The sequence below is a fragment of the Myxine glutinosa genome, chromosome 13 (genome assembly GCF_964187855.1).
Source record: "Myxine glutinosa chromosome 13, kmMyxGlut1.1, whole genome shotgun sequence".
NCBI lineage: Eukaryota > Metazoa > Chordata > Myxini > Myxiniformes > Myxinidae > Myxine > Myxine glutinosa.
The window spans coordinates 58,202,524-58,220,641 of record NC_136273.1 but is presented as its reverse complement, the minus strand read 5'-3'; the positions used below and the strand labels follow the sequence as shown (position 1 = coordinate 58,220,641).

The following is an 18,118-nucleotide window of genomic DNA, read 5'->3' as shown; positions in this document are numbered from 1 at the left end:
CCACTTTTGCGGCCAGTTAGGCCAAACAAATTGAGAGGAAATTGTAGTTAAATACGTAAGTTACACATGGCTATTTGTAAAAAAAGGAAATTTGTTGAGATGGGAAACATTTTTCGAAGGTTTATTAAAGTGTTATAATATGACATGTGGCAAGGCAAACTATTGGATGGGAAAATTAGATCTGGTTATAGAATAAATTTATTGACCCCTTGAAGTTAATTCCTCGAATCATTGTTTCACTGGCATTTTTTGTTCACATTGGAAATAGTTTGGTAGAGCTTTGGTTAAAACCTTTGGTTGCGGTATCTTGGAACGAATTGATAAACCATAGGAGATTGATAAGAATAGAAACGAATATGGACCCAAAATAGAAAGTTGGATTCATGCCTCTCATTGCAAGCAAGCACATGGGGCTAAGGTGGACGATCCCACAGAAAATGAGGCTGCACCTAGCAGCCCAGCAGAACATTCAGTGGCGGATAAATGATAGTCGTGATATACATTCATTTGAATTACATTTTAACACCCCTTGCATTGATAAACATTACATTTTCAACATGTGATATTCCTACTTGGGATAGTGACATTTATTTGCCTACATGACATACCATTATCTACTGATATTAGCGCAACATGAGGGATAATGTATCACAACTACACTCATGATTAGGGGATTTAGTTCGACCCCGGGAGATAGGGGGACCAGGGTAAGACAAATAATCTGATTTATGTTACATATTAAGGGATTGTCTTTATTTACCTTTTAGGAAGCTTGTTAGTTTGGTATACAATGTTGAATGTCATTGACATATAATTATGTCATAGGTATGAATATATACAAGGAATAGCAGACTTGTTTGTTGGTTTAGTAGTTATATTGGCAATTGTTTTAGTGGTGGCTTGCTTGAAAGCCTTAGTGACGGTGTGTTTGAATAAGGTAACCAACAACACGATGATAACGCATGAAGTGACAAATGAGGAAAGAAATGTGGAACCAGGAAAGGAAGACTTTTATGGCGACATAAATACTGAGATTAAAAGATTAAATCAAGTGATGTTGCAAATGAATACAGTAGAATTAAGATAATGGCATAACGACAATGTTATGAGTTGTGTCAATTACAATATCAGTGAACTCATATCACCACGAGTGACACACTGTTAAAAAAAAAGGAAAAAAAAAAAAAAAAAAGTGGAGAGGAATTATGGTAATAATACATTATGCTTAATTTGTTGGTTTGGGAAAATTGTTGTTGGGAATTAGGTATTCCCGTTTGTGATTGTAATCATATACAATTTATTTTCTTAGAGTAGTGCTAAAATACCTGCATGAGTTAATTTTTGAACTATATTAACCTGAAAGCAATTGTGGATGCTATTCTTAGTTTAGTAATAAAATACATACCTGATTGAATATTATTTGTGTGACGCATATAAATGAATATAACTTTTTGTGTTAAGGAAAAACAACAAATTGTTGAATGTGAAACTGTCGGAAGATATACATGATTATGCTGATTTCATGGTAAGATGTACCCTATCTGATTCAGTGTGTGTGGAAAGCAGATTCAGATGTGACTGAGCATAAGGATAAGACGAGATCACATTTTGAAGGGAGTGCTAACGGAATTGGGAAGAAGTTCGAGAAAGAAAATTTGTGGCTAAAAAATGAAGTTAATCGTGGCATACACCCTCTTTCTCAAAGAATGATGAAGACATTCTCCCGTGTAACTTGGAGATGAATGCTTACCTTCACCAAGGAAATTTATGTGACCATTTGCCTGGATCACACTGCAACATATGAAAGAAAGGCGATCACCTACTCTTGTTCAAAGGCTTCGAACATTCATCACATCAGAAGTTGCAGGACAACGACATTTTACCTGCAACCTCTGTGAAATGCGGGGACATATGTTATTACTTCACCAACTTCCGGGGAGCCAGCATGGAGCTGCAAACCAATGGCTGTGCCTTTTCACAACAGCTGTGCACGATTTTGCGGGCCACTCCTGGTATGGACCATGGATGACCTGAACACCATGGTCCCAACATCATTGTGGATGCATCCGGCATCCCTGTTCCACATCTTGCTGGCCAATCAACGTCACACCAATACTTGCTGCCCACTCATAATGAGGGAGGAGGCAAGTCGACTACAACTGGGCGAAGGCCTTGTTCAAGGAATCATTATGGTTCACAGCAAAAAGTGGCAAGAATGCTACATGGAGAGCAGGGTCAGTCTATGACTCCGCAATGTTACCACAACAGCGAAATCCTACACGAAGTAGTGCAGGAGCTATGAAGACATTAGGAGAAAATGTTTCATACCTGGATTCAAACACAAGTGATCAGCCCTTCCTTTCAAACAAAGTCAACATTTGTGTGGAGGCAAACGTTTTTGCCAGATGGTGCAGATGCTTTACAAAACTTGAAAATGAAGTGAAATTGTTGTATCTTGGTGATGGTGAAGTGTTGTTTTGAAAAGATATTTGTGATGCAAATGCAATAGATTGAACAATATGGAAGGAGTCAATGACCAACGAAATGTTTTGTGATTCTTGCAGGATGACGGTGTATGCCTAAGGGAATTTGATTACCAAAGTTAGGATTATTTACTTATACTTGTATTGATGTTTACTTGTAGTGATTGATTATTTACTTATATTGATGTTTACTTGTAGTGATTGATTGTTTACTTATATTGATGTTTAGATTAATGGTTAATATAAACAAAAACAAAAAAATGAGGGAATTGTGGAAGTACTGTACTGCATTAATATACTGTATGGCATGGTATTAAATGTACTGTATGGCATTAATCAAAACCAATATGGAAGTAGAGATCTTGACATCATATTGATCGTTGGAATTGGAAAACGAAGCAGATAGACGATTTCGTAAATGAATGTCAGGAATTTGCACGAACGTGGTAATCTCTTGTTCACCTGGTCACAGCCCCGGGCTAGAGCACCCTCCTATTGTGAGGCAAATGCAACTCCCAGCAGGGGGGGAGCGAACCGGCTCCAATGAGGCGAGCGTGGATGACCTCGGGGCATTTGCGGAGAAGGGATTAGCGCGACGATGCCCATAAAGACAGAAACATACTTCGAGTCAGGAGCACTTGCCACGATAACCCCTGCCCGACGGAACGAACGAGCACGCAACGGGAAACAGAAAACAGGAGAGCACCGGTGAACGAAGAAGAACCAACGACCTGAATTACTAGATTCGTTATAGTATTGTAGTTCTTTAATATATTGAAACAAGTGAATTATTAGTTAATAAATCCTTACTTTGTAAAAAACTGTCTCAGTCATCGGCGTCTTGTAGATTGTCCGTTATTCCCGGACAGAGCCCAGAGAGAGCTGGGGGGCAAGGCCAGAGAGGAGTCGGTAGAAGACGGAAAGACCACCAACCTGCCTGCGGTGAGTGAGTGAAAGGCCCTTGGAGTTAGCTTCATCGCGGGAGATTCCAATGATTCTGAACGCTTTGGTTTCAACAGCGTGAAGACGAGCTAGGTGTGAGGCAGGAGCACCAGACCAGAGGGGAGAGCAGTATTCCATAGAGCTGCGGATGAAAGCCTTGTATGTGGTGAGGAGCTCAGGTGTGCCAAGGAAGGACTTCGCACGACGGAGGATGCCCAGTCGGCGACTGGCTTTGGAGGCCAGATTTGAAATGTGGAGTTCCCAGGAAAGATCATGGCAAATAGTGAGACCCAAAAGCTTGAGTGACAGAACTTCTTGGAGAGGATTATTCAGAAAGTGGATGGGAGGGTTGTCCAGTCGGTCTTTTCAGAGAGACATCGTAAGAGTGTGAGTGTGAGATTTATCAGGATTGAAAGACATGTTCCATTTGGATGCCCAGTCTGTGATTTTGTCCAGGTCTGCAGAGAGTGAGGAGGCTACAGACTGCCGATCTGAGGGATGAGGAATGGAGCGACAGAGAGTAGAGTCATCAGCAAAGAGATAGAGAGGATTTTCAAGAGAGTCAGAGAGATCATTGATGAAGACCAGAAAAAGCACAGGGCCCAGAACACTACCTTGGGGAACTCCAGCCTGAACAGGAAGAGGAGATGAGAGAAACCCATTCAGGGCCACACGTTGACTATGACCAGAGAGGAAGTCCGCCAGCCATGTGTGGAGATTTCCATGGATACCAAAGGAGGAGAGTTTGGTGAGCAGAGCAGGGTGCCAGACCGTATCGAAGGCACGTGAAATGTCAAGGGAGACAGCTCTAATTTCCTGTTTGGCGTTGAGGACCTCCATCCATTGTTGAGAAAGCAGAAGCAGCATGTCCAGAGTAGAGTGACCAGGTCTGAAACCAAATTGATGATCAGAGATCAAGCCATTGGAGAAGAGGAAAGATTTCATATCTGAAGCAATGATGGATTCCATGACTTTACTGATAATTGAGAGAAGGCTGATTGGTCTGTAGTTGCTGGGATCTGTTTTTGCACCTTTTTTGTGCAAAGCGGTGATGTTGGCAGATTTCCAAGCAGATGGCAGATGACCTTGAGCAAAATAGAGTGTGAAGAGAACAGAGAGAGGGAGTGAAAGAGCGGAAGAACATGATTTTAGGACCCTTTGGCTGATGCCGTCAGGTCCAGTTGCAGAATCAGAGTCGAGGGTTGACAGAAACTTTTCCACCTTGTCAGGAGGAAAGGACACAGAGTCCAGGAGCAGCTGGGTACGACTGGGTACGGTGGGTACAGAGAGGGATGGGTTTGGGACACAAGATTTAGAGGCAAACACAGAGTTGAGGCATTCAGCTTTTTCACGCGCGGGGTCAGCCATGTGGCCGTTTGAGGTGAGGGAGGGGATGGAGGGGGAACAAACACCAGAAACAGATTTGACCAGACGCCACCAGGATTTGGAAGAGGGAGACAGATAAGAGAGTTCTGTCCTGAGCTGTACAGCAAATGGGAAAACTATATTTTTCATATTCTTTTTATGTAAAAGCAAATATTTTGACTTCCTGTTGTCACCTACACAACTCCTCCACCGAGCTTTGTCCAAAGTCGTTCACAACTTTTTGAGATATCGTGATTTATATCGTTTTTGGTCCTATCTCTCAATGGTGGGGAATCACTTTATAAACTAGATGGTATTCATAGAATACTTACCCTGCGCAGTCAACTTGGTGTGAGCCAACTCTTCTATTTTTGAACGTTTCTTTTCTTTTAATAATAATAATAATAATAATGCATTTATTTTATATAGCGCTTTTCAAGAAGCCCAAAGACGCTTTAGATCCAATATGGCTGCCAGACCACGTGAGCGATGACATCATCAATTTATATTCTCTAAATAATTGTTACACAGACCATGCTCAATAAATTTCAAACTGATCAGACTAAGCATTGTCTCTGTCGAATTATGACGTCATAACTATGGCACCAATGACGTCATCGTTAACAGCACCTATTCCCCATATGGAGTTCTTTACAATGAGCCACGTTTCAATTTTTAAAATGCTAACACGGCACACACTTTACTTTACTGAAATGCAGACACAAATGTTATATTTTCGTCAAAAACCGTCGGAATTTCACCAAATCTGTTTTGGCTGTGTGTTAATATACCTCAGCGATTGACAAATCTGAAATCAGAATTTTATTTTTGGTCTAAATGACCCCGTGAGGTCGCTCCATACTTTGCCTGCACGTCATGTGCAGCGTGACGATTATTAATTCAATTCCCTCTCAAGAATACTCTTCTTCTTCACGCAATAACAACTTCTAGCTTCCAGACCGTACATCCAATCATCTTGAAATTTTGCAAACTTGTTTTACTTAATTACCTCTACTATAATGTAAAGTTTCACGTCGATCAATGAAGCGGTTCAAGAGTTATAAATTTTTTTAATATTTTCGTTTATTTATTTATATCTGTCAAACCACGCCACCTATCGCAAATTCCAAAAGGTTATTTTAGTAGAATGATACGCTGAACATATCTGTGAAGTTCCCCTCGATAGCATCAAAAATGAGGGAGGAAATAGGTTTTTAAAGTTTATGCTTTAAAATGTCATAACTCCGAAACCATGTGACGCATGACGTCATGCTCGCTGACTTTTTTGTTCGTCATGGGTATGCGATTCTGCCTGCAAAGCTTGGCCTCGACCTGCTCAGTCGTTTTGGATAAAATTGGATTTTTGTGGTTTTTCAGGCTTTTCACTCAAAACAATATGGCGGCCGAACCACGTGATCTACGACGTCAGTGTAATTTTATTTCTGCATCAATTTATACCGAGAAGATGCTCAAGAAATTTCATCCTGATTGGATAAAGTTTTTTACTTGTCGAATTATGACGTCATAACGGCGGCACCTATGACGTCATCATTCACATATGTTATTCCACATGCAGAGTTCTTTGCAATGAGACCTGTCGCAATTATTTATGTGCAGCGGTTTTCAGAGATATAGAGGTGCAAATTTTTTGTTTTTTCCAAGATGGCGCCTGTACCACGTGACCTGTGACGTCATAATATTCACTAAAATATTCTACAGGAGTAGCCCTCCTATGGTGAAAATTTCATGTCAATCGGACCAACGGTTGCCGAGAAAATGAATTTTTTAAATGCAAACACACACGTACGTACCCGAATGCTTAACCCTGCCTTTCCCTTCGCGCGCGCAGGGTAATAATTATAGGACGCAGATCTGGATGTTCACCAAAATCAAATCAATTCGTCCTTGTCCCAACATGTCCACAAAATTTCGTCTAAATCCGTCCATAACTTTTAAAGATATACTGCTAACAGACAGACAGGCAGGGGTGAAAACATAACCAAGGTGGCAGAGTAATTACTTTTATGCAGCATACATTTACCTGCCTGAACACATCATAGAATGAATGGTTATATACACACCATTTTGTCACCGTTTATCCAAGATTCTTTTGACTTTAAGATTTCTTTCAGTTAACCAACAAAAACTTTACATTTCATACCCATCGAGAACACTCAACCAAAAGCAGGACATATTCCTTTTAAGAAGCAACCATAAAGCACCCATTAAAGGATCTCTGCTTTTAGCTGCAAATGCATGAAAAAGTTTAACACAAGAGATTGTTCAATAAAAAAGTAAGCAGTACATTTTGCCAAACTTCAACTTCCTTCATATGTAGCATTTGGCTGCTGCCACGTTAGCAACATTTGCTTGGGGCTGGAATGCTCATCCAGTGGCCCTTGTTGGTTTTGATGCAGCCATGGAGGAATTTGTCATTTGGTCATGGTGCCGCCATGGGATCTTTATAACGTCCACCAACTAATGCTGACATACAGGACACCTAGTTTAGCGTCACCCTGCCTGCGAAACACCAGGATGACAGATTATAGACCACAATACGTCCGTATCCAACTCTCTGTTTCGTGCAACATTACTGGGGGCAACTTTATTCTTGATCAATAATTCCAAAAATATTATAAGCATTCAGAAAATGTGTGTCCCCAATCCTCAAAATTGCTCATAAAAGCGTAAAAATCGAATAATTTCGGTAAATAATGTCACATTAAATTTTGCCGACCAGTCGATGCACGTGATGAAATAGGCCAATCAGCGTTACCGTATTTGACGCTCAGTGAAATTGATGACGTAGTTTCCCAGAATAATCCAATCAAGGTCGCCGTGCCATTGCACTGCAGTGATACTGCGAACCTAAGATGGCGGCGCCCACGGAAATTCTACGGCGGATCGTATATTTTCTTCAAAATTTTGCGTTATGCACGTAGATTCTACAACAAAAAGTAACTTAATCGTGTTCAATAATGAATCGTGGAAACGATTTGTCGATTTCGCTCGCAAATGGGTGAATTACGACGCAAAGAGAGTGATATAGTTACCGAGATTGCAACAGAGCTTGGTATTGATTTTCACGATACTGCTACATGCATTGCGGCTCAGCCCTCGCCGTCGAGTAACATCGGCTACCACTACAATTGCTACAAGCGCTTCTGTGACATCAGTAAAATCAGAAGAAAAGAAAAGTCATTTGCAAAGAAATCTACTTCTCAAGGACAAGGTATGTGTAAACTCATGCACCTTGCATTGAGAATGACTTCAAAATTAACTTATGTAACGTTAGATTGTACATGTGAATGATGATGATGATGATTTGGTGGAAGATTAAGTTAGTGACTTTGTATCATGTTCAACTTGCTGTAGTAGTACAATTTTACTGTAATTTTGGAATCATGGTTATTCAGGGAATTATAAATGTCAATGATTTGATATTAAACTTGAAGCTATTATTGGAGGGGGCGGACATAGACTACAGGAACTTTTGCAAATCTGTTTGCTCTGGGTCAGTGAAGCAGGTGCATACAACAGCCTTCCATGTGTGTTTCCTTCAAATTCACCTCATATCTCTTTGTAGCCTCTATAGTGAGGCTATATATACTTTTATGATATTGTAAGTATAAATTTCACGGAAAAAAAGTGAGGAAATATTCGCTTGGTTACAAAGAAATCCTACGTAAACAAACGTGGAAATACTGTTGTTTTAACCGGCATCGCTGGTCCCTCTCTCACAAATGCGCAAAAATTACTTATGTCCGCCCCTCCTATAGCATGCTGGCTTGTATTGTAAGCAAAGGAGAGAATGAAAAGATTTGTTGGGAGATATTACACAACACAAAGTCCAGTTCATCTAATTTCATCCAGTTTTCCAGAAAGTTATGGAAAATGTTGACTTTCTAAATGCCTATCGAATAAAAGGCATTTATACTATATTCTGGCTACAAAAGAGGTGTTTGGAGATAAAATTTTACAACACAATATCTATTATCTAATGTTGTAATGTTACATTTTAAATAAATAAGCAATCTAATTGCATTCTCTTTGGTTGTCTTTGCATCTTCTATCATTTCATCAATGCAAATACAGGAACAGACATGAACGTACTGGATAACCAACCAAGTGACTTACACGGAGGACAGCCAAGCCAAAAGCGTGTGCGTCGTTCAGATGGCAAGGGCAGCCAACGAGAGTGGAGAAAACGTCACTTGTTTCCAGAGGAGTAAAAGTTATATTGTAAGGTTAGTCAAATGTGAGCTTATTTGTGGTGGGCAGCTCCTGGAAGCTGCAAAGCAAAAGGAAGACACTGCACTTCTACACCAGATACAGGGTGAAGATTTTGTAGCCCGTGAGTTGCAGTACCATCGTGACTGTCACAGAGCCTACACAAGGTTCCTGAGTAAGCCGCGTAAGCCTTTGACACACATTCACAGTGGCTACATGAATGCTTTCATTGTATTCAGTGAAGAAACGGTGAAAAAAAGATTAATTCAAAATAAAGAAATCTTGACTTTGTTAAGATTAAACCGTATATTTATCCACGCGATCAAGAGGTTTTTTTTCATTAATACCTCGTATTATTATTTTAATTATTATTATTATAAATGCACGTTATTAATTTATGAAGCCCAACAGATAATAACATGTTCACTGAACAATCTGATTAAAAAGCCAGGAAGACTTCATGTGCCATTCTTCTCCATGATAGACTTCAAGTGCCATTTGTTAATATGCATTTTCATCAACTGCTCGTTATCAATTTCTGAGCAGCCCTTGTGCGTGGGGACATGGATATTCTTAATCAGTGACACATTTCCTACAAACCCATTAAAGTTTTAAGTTGCCCCCATCGTTGTTGCACGAAAATTGAAAATTAAGCGCATATATACTGCATGCCCTATGGCCTATTATAGGTGGGTCGGGATTCAAACCCAAGAGGGCGTGCGCACCTCTAGGCTATCCTGCCTTGTTTAAGTACTTGCAGTAAGTTTTCTCTTTCATAAATTTGGGCCAGTAATATCGCAATTTCTGCGGCGAAAATCCCTTGGAACTGGCAATGTGAGCATAGTCGCAGGTGTTGTAAACAACGAACCAGGAGTTAAACATGTGGGCTTCAGGCGGTGCTATGGGTTTGAGAGCCAACCGGGCAAGGCACATTCCAAGGTACACATCGGCGAGTTTAAAGTGAGGCAAGTATTGAGAGGCATTCAGGATCTTGGGCGCGAGGTCGGCCGATAGCACGTATGCACTGGTCAAGGCGAATGGCGGATAAATACGATCCGGGTAAACGTCAAACGGTATAAACCATTTGTTTTTGGGATCACGCTGAGGACGTCCCCCTTTTACTAAGGAGCCTGTCAAGTAATCAGTATGTGCAGGTTGACCAGGTTGCAGTAGTACTTTCACGAGGTACTCGATATTTACGAACACGTCTCCTTCGGACTTCATTATGTACCTGTCGTAGAAAGACATAAAGAAAAACGAAGAAGCTTTTGGTATATTGCATTGATTTTTGGGGAAAATAAATAAATAAAACAAATGAATGAATGAATGAATGAATGAATAAGCAAAACAATCGTTTCAAGCAATTGAATAAAACTCCTCTCTGGCCTAGCTCCCCCAGCTCTGTCCCCCATATATTCCTACAGGTCGCACAAGATCTGCCAGCAACCCTGTTATGGTTAAACTGTCAAAATCAAGACTCTCTGCTCACTTCATTCCTCTTTTCTCCCGCCTCTGGAACAAACTCTCTCACTCTCTTCAATCCCACTCCTCCCTCCAGGTCTTTAAAACAGCTGTTCACCACCATCTCTTATGTTCCCCCATCCAAAACCTTGATCTTTTCTACCCACGTTAATTCACCCCAGATACACTTTTTTGAAATTCCGACTTCTTTCCTGGAAGTCCTAGCAGTGTCCATGTGTTTTTTTTACCTCTCCCACCCCCACCCCCTCCTTCCATGCCTCCTCCCCCCTAGCCCTCTCCCTCCCACAGATCTCCCGATGTCCCTGTTCTCCACTGTTGTACTTGTGTGCTTCCCTTCCCCCCCCCCATCTCGTCTTCCTCTCCCTTTATCATATGTTTGATGTCATTTTGTTTTTTTGTGATTAATGTTAGCTCTTACACGAGCCTCGATCTGGTATACAAAAATCAAACAAAAAAAAACAAAAAAAAAACATTTAAAAAAGTAATCTTTCGCAAATCTCAATTATCATTCAAAACTACCCTCTGAGTTTTTGTTTTGTGTATGATAAAGGACTAAATACATATTTCTTCAGTTTAAAAACATTAATATCCATGTCTTGCGTTTTCACCACTAAAGGTGAGAGGTGTCCAGAGGCTCACTTAGCTTGCTGGCAATGTCGATGAGCCCAAATCATTCCAGCGAGTGTCTTGAATGTCAAGGTATCAAAGGTGTCCACCTCCGTGTACTGCACGACATCGTGCTTCCGCTGACTTTCCAGCAGCACAGCGGCCTGCTTCGTGACCGCCTCGGAATCCGAAGCAGACACCATCCCAATCAGGAACATGGAGGTGACATTGACCCGATCACCATTTGGTGACCAAACTACGGAATGCACTCCGCCCCACGTCTCTCGAATGGCATCACGTACTTCGCCTTCATCCGGAGCCGTGAACACCAGGAGTAACAAAAAGGGGTTCTGCGTAAAGCAAAGGTCCGGCTCGTTCATTTGAAATGAGTGTTCTCTCCCCTGGACCAAACTAAAATCATTGAAGGTCTTTAATGCTGCGATTGTTCTGGCTCTTTGTGCATTCAGGAGCAGAACTGAGACAACTGCCAAGATGCAAACAAGGCACAAGTAACAAATAAACTGAACCCGGCAATATTTCCTTCTGTTAATCCTCAGGTTGGCCATGGACGTGTTTGATCTTGACTGTTTCCGTGAAGTCAGATGCTCAACATACGATTATCTGGAAAAACAGGAACGGTGCACAATGATTTCAAAACAGTAAAAAAAACTTATTTACCATATAAAACAAAATGTCTGTTTGCGTTTGTACAAATGTTTGTCCCCCTTCATAAGGGTAGGTTTTAAAGGCCAATCTTTTAACACTAATGTGTGTTCACTACTGTCTATTTTTGAGAACAAAACAAACTCGAAAATCATTTTCCATGAAAGAATAATTATGTCTCTATTTGTAATGTCTTCGTTATAAAGATGCAGACACGCAGAGAGCATCAAGCACCATCTTTATTCCAGGCAACGGCAACACAGGCCTCACTCGGCCCCACCCACAATGGCCTCACTCGGCCCCACCCACAGAGGCCTGACTCAGCGGTACACGGAACTACGCTCCTCTCCCCTTAAGTCACATAATCTTTCAAATATGCTGGTCGCACAATGTGTCTAGAAGAAACACGCGGGCATTGAGCCGTGGACACGACCAGTGACAGTGAGGCATTGGAATCAGAAGACTGCTCCCACCAGACATCAAACTAGAATGATCGTTTTTTAGGCCATTTTCCCCGCTAGAGCGGGGGTTAGCCTTGCGGGCCCCATGACAATCATGGTTCCCTGTTTGAGGCAATGTTTTTTTGGCCGGATGCCCTTCCTGACGCCAACCCTGAGTTACCTCTTACGATGCGCAGGGATACGGTGTACCTATTCTAAACCGGGGTACACACCGGGATCATTCATCCCAGAAAGCTGGTACTCAATTTGCCGACCTCGGAAGGATGACAGGCTGAGTCAACCCCCCTGGCGTTAATTCAGTGATCGACCAGGATTCGAACCCAGGATCCCAGGATCCCAAGCCGGCACCCTAACCACTAAGCCAACACCAGGCATTGAGATTATTCACAACAACATTGTTGCGGATTGATCCGCATTATTGCGGATCAACAATTGTTGCGGATTCGGGGTTCGGCACTCCCGTTACCAAGGGGGGATTAATCCCCTTGTCTTTTAAGCTGGCTGTCCCCTGATCCTGGAAACTATAACGCTCCTCTGCGGTCGTGATTGGCCAGGGTGATTGGTCAATGGAGTCCCAAATACCTGAGTGCCAATCTCTCTGCAAAGCAGGGAGATAGTTCCCGCTCAGACCGCGGACAAGATGGAATTTGCCGAGCGGTAAGCAATCCGAAGCCCGGGCCATTAACAAAAGGACTAACCCGATCCTGAGCGATTGGCCAAATCGTGCCGCAGGTACCCAATGGACAGAAAAGACTAAGACAATCGAATGAAAGAAGGAACCAAAACGTAAGGAAGAACACAGGAATTTATTACAACAATAATTAAAGAGGAAACGAAAGGTTAAGAATATACAAGAAGAAGAAGAAGAAGCAGGACACAGGGCAACACCAGACATCAAACTAGGATCAACTGAAACCAGAGGAACATTCACACTACTCTCACTGCCATGAACATCCGACTCCATAGATGGATGGGCAGCTTGCCGAAACATGGTCACAGGCACCTCAATGGATGAGGACACATCGCACGGCGGAATGGAATTGGTTGTGTGTGAATGACCAGACCCGCGAGCCAACAACTGATTCACATGACGTTTCCAGATAAGCCTGGCCGAAGTACGAACAAGGTAGTTAGCCAGACCGAAAACTCGGACCACAACATTCGGCACCCATTTCTGTCGGTGTACATAGTCCTGCCAAAACTGGCTGGTCCACCATGAATGAACGAACATTGGTCGCCATAACAACTTCAGGTGCACCAGGTCTAAGCAAATCCAGGCACGACCGCAACTGATGACCATACATGTGGAATGCAGGTGTTTCCTGTGTCGTAGAATGCACTGAATTACGATAGTCATGCAAAAACACATCAACCCTACTCTGCACAGATCGAACCGCTTGACCTCCACGCAAGGCATGTTTCAACGCATTGACAAATGACTCAGCCTGGCCATTTGTAACTGGGTGGTAAGGTGCTGACCTCAGGTGTTTGATACCATTAGCACGCATGAACACAGCAAACACCTCAGACACAAAGTGGTAAGGTGCCGACCTCAGGTGTTTGATACCATTAGCACGCATGAACACAGCAAACACCTCAGAATCAAACTGCGAACCATTATCCGAAACTAAAATCTCCGGAATCCCCTTGTTCGCAAAAAATACTCCGCAGATGCTCCACCATGTTCTCTGACGAGGTGGACTCATTATAGCTACTTCCGGCCACTTTGAGGAAGCGTCGATCACCACCAGAAACATGCGGCCCATGACTGGCCCTACAAAATCTACATGAATGCGCTGCCATGTTCTATCAGCAGACGGCCATAACAACACCATACGTGAGGGATTATCAGCATCAGTTAGACATGTATCACATGCTCTTACCGTCCACTCGATGTCCGCATCAAGCCCGGGCCACCAGAACAAACCCCGGGCTAAAGTCTTTGTTTTGACCATACCCAAATGACTCTCATGCAACTCATTGAGACAGCGCTGACGTAAAGCAGCAGGAATGACCACCCTCATGCCCCACATTACACAACCTTGAGCTAAATACAGCTCAGACACAAACGACACATATGGAGCATGTTCTGACGTCGAGGGCAACTCGAGCCAAGAACCTGACAAAACAACGTGCACAACACATGACAGCACAGGATCACGATGAACGGCAGCAGCCACTTCCGCAGCGATTACCGGACCATATTCAATCTGTTCCAACATGAACACCTCAACCTCATCCGCAGGTCCGGCACCGGCCTTTGTAGACGGCAATCGAGACAGGCCATCACAGTTAGCGTGCGTTCGGAGGCACAAAATTTGATTTCATAGTCGTACACACTGAGGACAAGACACCATCTCTGTAGTCGAGCAGTGACTGGAATGCCTTTCTGAGGATTTAAACAAGAACTGAAGCGGCTGATGATCAGTTTGTCGGAGAAAATGCCGACCTATCAAGTACTGATGAAATTTCAACACTCCCCGTACCAAACTCAGCGCTTCACCTCAATCTGAGCAAAGTTCTGCTCTGTGGCTCTCAGTGCACGTGACGCAAAACACACCGGACGCTCAGCACCGTCACTCATTACCTGAGACAAGACGGCACCGATTCCATATGACGAGCTGTCACACGCCAGAATGAGAGGACGTGAAGGTTCGTAATGCGCGAGGACCATGTCTGCAGTAAGGCGAGCTTTGACTCGTTCGAATGCTGCTTGTTCCACCGAACTCCACCTTCAACGAACATCTCGACACAGCATGCGAGTCAGCGGAGCAAGCTCAGTGCTCAGGTTGCTGACAAACCTCTGGTAATACTGAGCAAGCCCAATGAAGGAACGAAGCTGAACTTTGTCCCTTAGGTTGGGCATGTCGGCTATAGCGTCATCGACTTTCTGAGGGGCTTTTGACAGCCCCTCTGGGGTGATGACATGCCCCAGGTATTCCACTCACTTCTGAAAGAATAAGCATTTGTCCTTGTTTAAGTGAAGGACATGAGCAGCTAACTTAGACATCACCTTGTCAATGTTCTCAAGATGTTGTTCGGCCGTGGTGCCCACAATGAGGTTGTCATCCAAGTAGCATTGTGCAGGTAAGTCGGTACAAAGACGATCCATCGCCTTCTTTCACATTGCTGGAGCTGAAGCGATCCCGAAACAAAGACGGGTATTCTGGTATATACCCTGACACATATTGACAGTAAGGAGTTGATGATCCTCCGGCGCGATTTCGAGATGAAAGTACGCATCACGCAAGTCCAACTTCGTGAAGTACCGACTCCCCACCAATTCTGAATATATCTCATCAATGGATGGCAGTTGAGACTACTCCACACAGAGGTTGGAGTTAACAGTCGCTTTAAAATCACCACACAGGCGAATACCTCCAAAACCGCTTAAGCACTGTGACCACGGACATCGCCCACTCAGAGTGTTCCACCGGTTCAATGACCCCAATATTTTCCAATTGATCGAGCTCCACGTTGAACCGATCACGAAGGGCATACGGCACCGGTCGAGGCTAACAGAATCACGGACTGACACCCTCCTTCAGGTGCAGTTGACCCTGAGCACCTTTGAGCTTCCCAAGTTCAGGCCCGAATATAACTTGGTGTTTTTCCAAGATCCACTCCAAGTGCAAAGGAGGCGGAAATGACGTATGCACACTGTAAAGGTTTGCCCAATTCAGACTAATGGTGTGCATCCAATCACGACCAAGTAGAGATGGTTCAGAACCATCAACCACATGCAGGGGCAACACCTCTTGCTGGTCCCGGTGATAACGAACCAACACATCCATCAAGCCTAATGGCTTTATCGTCTCCCCTGTATAAGTACGAAGGGTAGTGTGTATCGAGGCTAAGACCGGACAACCCAACTGACGCCAGATCCGTTTACTCATGAGACTGACTGATGCCCCGGTATCCACTGTGACGTTGACTGGCCTGCCATTCACACTGACGGCCACCACAAAGGGGTGCTCGCAGCTGACGTCATCGGAAACACGCCATGTTGATCAAACACACTGCTAAGCCCAACCACATCAACCGATGATGGTGCCCAGCCACGACAGACCCTCCACACATGGCTCATCTTACCACACCGGTAACACACCCCATTCCGAAATATACAGCTCCCACGAGAATGTGAACCACCACCTCCCTAACAAGGCTGCTGAGGTAGTTGTCCCTGGAACGCACTGCTTGCATGTACCCTGGGAGAAGAAGAAGAAGAAGAAGTAGAAGAAGAACCCTGATCCACCGACACAGTTGGAGAATTGTGAGTACGTGACCCTCCCACTGGAGAATTGCGAGCACTCTCCCACCAGCCCTCCAGCAGCTATGGCATTAACCGCAGAGTCCTCTCCAAACAATGGCGCAAACATCCTTTCTAGCCTGTTCTACAACAGCCGCAGTTTCTACCGCTTTATCAAATGTAATCTCTTCAAACGTCATCTGTAAAATTGACACGACCATCTTCTCATCTCGCAACCCGAGATAAAATGATCCTTCAATCTTTGTGATCGTTCATCGTCACCAAATCGACAATCCCCCGCCAGATGCTTAAGCCTGGTCACAAAATGAGGTACCCTCTCATCGGGAAACCGAACCAGGTTGTCGAACTCGTCCCGCAATAACTGTGGTGACTTGCCTGGTGTAATATGGTCGTGCAACGTCTTCACTATGGACTCGTAGGTGACAGCATCATCCGACGTCCTCGCCAGCGAAATCAAGTCACACAGCAAACGGAAAACCTCTTCTGAGAGGGACGATAGAAGAATCACTTTCTGCTTCCCCGCCTGGATGATGTTGTTAGCGATGACATAAAAGCTCAGCTGTTGTGCAAAAAGTTCAAAGTTGTCTTCGGCATACTCCGGGACTTTTCCATACGACGTAGCCATGGTCCGAAAAATCGTCGTCGCCAATTGTAATGTATTTGTTATAAAGATGCGGACACGCAGATAGGATCAAGCACCATCTTTATTCCAGGTAATGGCAACACAGGGCTCACTTAGCCCCGCCCATAACGGCATCACCCGGCTGTACACGGCACTAAACAATTGGAATTGTAGATGATGGCTTGCAAACCGAGCCTCAAGGGCGGTGTACAGAAGCGTTAAAAAAAGAAAAGAATAATAAATACAAAGTTCAGGGTGGTGAAATTCGCTGCACGTGATGTGCAACGTGTTCAGACAGGCTTGAAGTGCCCACTGTGCTCTTGGGAATTGTCAACACTCTCGAAATTGTTTTATACCCTTCCCCAGATCTATGTCTACTCACAATTCTATCTCAAGGAACAGACAAATACAACTAACAATCTCATTCTTCTTAAATGCAACACCTATCTAGAGCGCATCCCTCTGCCAGATCTGGATTCGGATCTGAACCAAAATCTAATCGGCCTGTTCTTGTCACCTAATCAAATCATCCCCCAAGTTTAGTCATTCGTCTTCCATAACTTTTTAAAATATCATGCTCTATATCGCTTTTCGCCCAATCCCTCAATGGTGAAGAATCACTTAAAAAATAAATAATTCTCGTATCCGAATCCATATTTAGATCTTCACCAAACTCAAACGGATTCATCCTTGTCCCAGACCCAATCGATCCACCAAGTTTCATCCAAATCCGTCGATTACCTTTTGAGATATCCTGCTATGTATCGTTTTTGGCCCGATCTCTCAACGGTGAAAAATCACTTAAAAATTCTAGTAGCCGGATCTGAATCCGGATCTTCACCAAAATGTAATCATTTCGTCCTTGTCACATACACTACATCTCTGCCAAATTTCGTCCGAATCCGTCCACAACTTTTTGAGATGTCTTGTTCACAAACGGACAGACAGACAAACAGACAGACAGACAGACAGGGGTGAAAACATAACCTCCATC

At 43.5% G+C, this 18,118-nt stretch overlaps 2 protein-coding genes across 6 annotated transcripts in view; both read right to left on the bottom strand.

Annotated features, from left to right (window-relative positions):
• LOC137415943 (mitochondrial adenyl nucleotide antiporter SLC25A25) overlaps positions 1 to 18,118 on the bottom strand; it is a 210,929-nt gene that overhangs the window by 112,624 nt on the left and 80,187 nt on the right. The window lies entirely within an intron of this gene.
• The window catches only part of LOC137417469 (beta-1,3-galactosyltransferase 2-like), a 49,003-nt gene continuing 37,682 nt past the window's right edge, over positions 6,798 to 18,118 (bottom strand). For 4 of the 5 annotated variants that reach the window (XM_078767545.1, XM_078767541.1, XM_078767544.1 and 1 more), the window contains 2 exons: positions 11,142 to 11,729; positions 6,798 to 10,251 (listed from right to left, as the gene is read on the bottom strand). In XM_078767545.1, coding sequence (XP_078623671.1) covers positions 9,753 to 10,251; positions 11,142 to 11,674 — 1,032 coding nt within the window. In that variant the 5' untranslated portion in view covers positions 11,675 to 11,729 and the 3' untranslated portion in view covers positions 6,798 to 9,752. Of the gene's footprint in view, positions 10,252 to 11,141; positions 11,730 to 16,877; positions 16,986 to 18,118 lie in introns of all 5 variants that reach the window. The other variant, XM_078767543.1, reaches the window with a different exon arrangement.